This window comes from Hylaeus anthracinus, unplaced genomic scaffold, assembly GCF_026225885.1.
Source record: "Hylaeus anthracinus isolate JK02 unplaced genomic scaffold, UHH_iyHylAnth1.0_haploid 13508, whole genome shotgun sequence".
Lineage (NCBI taxonomy): Eukaryota > Metazoa > Arthropoda > Insecta > Hymenoptera > Colletidae > Hylaeus > Hylaeus anthracinus.
Genome location: NW_026534473.1, coordinates 1 through 4,050, shown reverse-complemented (window position 1 = coordinate 4,050; position 4,050 = coordinate 1). Strand labels below are relative to the sequence as shown.

The 4,050-nt window shown below is 48.3% G+C and overlaps 1 protein-coding gene across 1 annotated transcript; it reads right to left on the bottom strand.

Annotated features, from left to right (window-relative positions):
- Positions 1–94: 94 nt before the first annotated feature.
- On the bottom strand, positions 95–3,754 carry LOC128892667 (protein patched-like; the record flags this gene model as incomplete). The annotated part of the gene is made up of 3 exons (XM_054153200.1): positions 95–663; positions 908–2,746; positions 3,299–3,754. Coding segments are annotated over 3 exons (2,864 nt in total), but the record flags the coding sequence as incomplete, so codon positions are not given.
- Between the last annotated feature and the right edge of the window lie 296 nt (positions 3,755–4,050).

The window sequence follows — 4,050 nt, the reverse complement described above, 5'->3', positions numbered from 1 at the left end:
AATTTATGTATAATACGAAGCGGTTAAGGATAGACAGCGTATGGTGACTAATATTAAAGCACTCTCAATTCAAATTGTATTTGAAAAAAAAAAAAAAAAGGTAAAGAAACAAATGCAGAAGAAGAGGAAAAAGAATGGACTATTCGGATCTTGTTTGTCGATTTGGCGACATACCTGATTACCACACGACGATGTTGTTTCAACTTTCAACTCCGGTTGAACGATGATACAAGACTCTTGTGTACTATGCCAGGAGTTTGGTTCCTCGGTAATTGTCGTCAGAGAAGGCTCAGCGTGTAGCCTGGCATTATCAATTTTGTAAGATCTTCTGGGAGGCGTTGGCGGCTTTGATCTTCTGACGATTGGCGAGGCAGGTGGTGTCGGCGTTGAAATACGATCCGGATGATCGTTAGGTATTACTTCTGGAGATGGGCCAATCAAAGATAGCAGAATGGGGAAGAAGAAGAGCCCGTTCACCAGGCCGATGCCAATGAGACAGATCAGCACCAGGAAAAAGTATCGAACGATGAAGTCGAACTCGGAGAAGGCTAGCATCACGATTGCCAGCAAAGTTGTCACTGCTCCGTGTATTACAGGCGCGTACATGTGTTCCAAGGCCAAGCGAATCCTTCGATCCCTGCTTCCAATGCTTGTGACGAAGCTCTGTAATAGTATGACAACTACCGATAGAATACACCAAGGATAACAAATAAAAACATATTTCGCAAGAGTCTACGCGCTTTCTGAACGAAACTAGACTACTAAAAATCGGTATGGACTTTCCAGATAGCCCAATACAAAGCTCAAGAAATTCATAATGTTTATATTCCCTCGTTTCTACAACGTCAAGTCCAAAGAACACTCATCCGCATTACAACAGATCCTCCTCGTCAGCTTCTACACCTACCAGACAAATATGCACCGTGAAGTGCACCGCGATTCCAACGCTGACAACCAAGAGCACGGCTGGAACGGCGCTCAGCTTGATGTCGGAGAGGCCCATGATTCCAAGAAGTTGTAAGACAACAGCGACGAGAGAGGTGCCAACCAACAAAGCGGCCCACAAGTTTAACAGGAGTATACCGACAACCGTGACGCTGGCTGTCAGAGCAGCTACCAGAGCGATGCCCAGGCAGCTCCTCAAGTCCATGTACTGTTCCCAGAACAGGAACGGTATGCCGGATGGAAAGTTTGGCAGGCCACGTTCCTCGAACTTCCTGCACAGTTTCCTCACGCTGCCGATCAGCTCGGTGATCTCTTGCGTGTTGCCCAGCTTGTGCAAGTAGAACGGCATTTGCGCGTAGGTAAGAGGATTGCTTTTAGGGATCTTGAGCTCGTGATCGTTGGTATAGATCCATTGACGTGGCTCGGGCCTCAGGTTCGCTTGTGACGCGCCGTAAGCCAGCACGTCGTTCGACACCCATGCGCTCAAATAATTGTAAAACGCTCGAGGATTGATGATACCCTCGGAGTCCACCAGCCTGACCTGTGTGACCAGCGATTTATCTATGGGATTATCGACGTGGCCAGTTTGGACCAGCAACTTGTAAGCGAGGATTGCCTCGTCGCTGGCGTTTTTGTACCACCTCTCCTGCGTGATGCAGCCGTTGCTGTAGTCCTTATCGAACGCGACCTGTAGCCCCTTCAACCAGTCTCGGAACAAACTCAACCAAAACTCCGGCAGCCCGCCGTTGTCGTTCTTGATCACGTTCTTTATCCTCATGTACGCGTCGTGGTACTCGTACAGCAATTTCTGGTTGTTAGGGTACTCGAAATCACCGCCGGTGACGGCGTACATGTTGTAGAAGCCAAAGTGCTTGGACTGGGCGGCGAGGAAAGCGTGCTCGTTGGAGTTCTGGGGGACCAGATCGGTCAGCTCCAAGCCGTCGTTGACCTTGATGGCCTGCCAAACGCTTCCAGCTAGAACCGCGATCAGTATCATCATCCCGAATACCTTGGTTGCTGGCCTGGTGACGAAGGGAGCGTAATGCCTCGCGGCAAACCGAGTCAGAGAAAAGCTGAGACAGTCGTCCTGGCTGCATCCTGTGAGAGTGTCCTCCTCGGTGCAGTGCTTGTCCAGCTCCACGTCGACGTTTCCACCCACCCAGGACTCGTTCTGCGCGTTTTGCGACGTCAGGATCTGCGTGCACGTCTCGCGACGCTCGGGAGGAATCGCTCTGGTCACAGTTTGTTTCGCCGTGCCGTTGTTGGACCTGTTGGTGTACTTGTTCCTGCCGACGTTGGACGGTAAACAGCAACAGAATATGTCCGATCGACCCGAACGCCGTCTTCGAAGGTCCAGACTGACCATAGCTGGGAAGACGAGGAGCATCGCGGCTAGGTTGAACAGCAGCAACACACCGGCTTGCAAGCAGAACACTCGCAGGGCTGGGATGGGGATCAACGCCGCCGCGAAGAAGGCCGAGACGTTGCAGATACCTGCCAGGAGGACAGAGAGGCCTGTTCTCTTGAGGACTACCCCGGTTTGTTCGCCGCTAGGCACTTCGTTCACAGAGAGCTCGGCGTACGTGTGCGTCAGTAGGAACATATCGTGCACCCCGAGCCCCAGGGCCAAGAAGGGCACTATCTGAGTGGTAGCCGCGTTGAACGGGATTCCCAGAAGGGCGCAGAACCCCAAACCAGCTGCCACCGTTGCGCAGATCAACATCACGCCGGCTATACCCACGCCAGCTTGCGAACGCACCGGATCCTTCCATCGAAGAAGCACTGCGCCCGAGTACAGTAGCTGCAATAGAATATCACATTTACAGGACGAAGATAAAACGAAGATGAGAATTTAAATTACCTACGTGTTGTACTATACGCGAACATTTAATGAGAATATTGGCACACGGATGCAGACAGTAGGACAACAATTTTAATATTAAATTTCATTTCAGATCAAAATCATCAATAATATGATCCTATTGTCGGTGCCAACTACATTAACTCCCACTTTCAAGTGAATTGCTCGGTTCACTTAAAAACAGGATAATTGATGATTAGACTGCGGATCTTTACGCAAATTAAAATCTTTGTAAACGTACCTACACAAATTGAACCTAAATAGGAATTTATCTTATTCTGCAAATATTATAACACGAACTTTACTTTCAATCTTTTTAATACTCTTGCATATTGTTTCCATATTGTAGTTTCTTGTACATTCAAATTTCCTGTAAAGTGTTAATCAATATGCAACACTGCTCTCAGAACAAAGGTTCATTTTTCACGCCTGTTACGATCATTTTAATTTCTCAGCAATGTCGTCGAACGTTTACCAAGAAATTGTACTAACCATCAGCGCGCAACCAATGGCGATCTTCATGACGGACACCTCGCTGTACTTTCCGAGTATGTCGTTCATCGTCGTCGTGCTGAACGCGTACAAATTGTACGGCGCCGAGCCGTTCGCCTCCAGATACTTCTTCACTTGATTGCTGAATGCCCGTTGCCAGATCGCGAGCACCTGAGACGCCTTCTCCTGGGACCAGTCGATATGGTGTACCTTGTAGGTGTCAGCGAAGAAGTCGTAAAGCTCTCGTTCTCCCATTAGCTGAACAACGGTCTGGAGTGCAGCTGCGCGGGTCAAGTGACCGGTCTTATTGTGCTTAGCACCGCCAACGAGCAGCTCCTCGGGCCAATGCATATATTTCGCCGCGAAACCATAACAGCCGCCCGTTAATTCGGCTCCTATGTCCGGTACCTGGTGAAACAGAGATCGTACGATGTGAGTAAAAATATTCAAAATATTACATCACTCTGTATGCCTAGGATTGGTTGACTGACTGACATTGTTGTCGTTTGAGGATTATGGAATTTTTAGACGTTTGCAGCAGTAAATAGAAGGGGGTTCTGGAACCCTATTCGAGATTTGGAAGTTTCGGAAGTTATAAGTTCTATTTAGAAGCACCATAAGTTTGTGCAATTTGCGTTTATATTCTTCACGATGTGTTCTATGAACACGTACCGACTGACACGAATAAAGGTCTATTTACACATATCCGTATCCGTTCAGATCCGTATTTGTTCAGTTCCGTATCCGTTCAG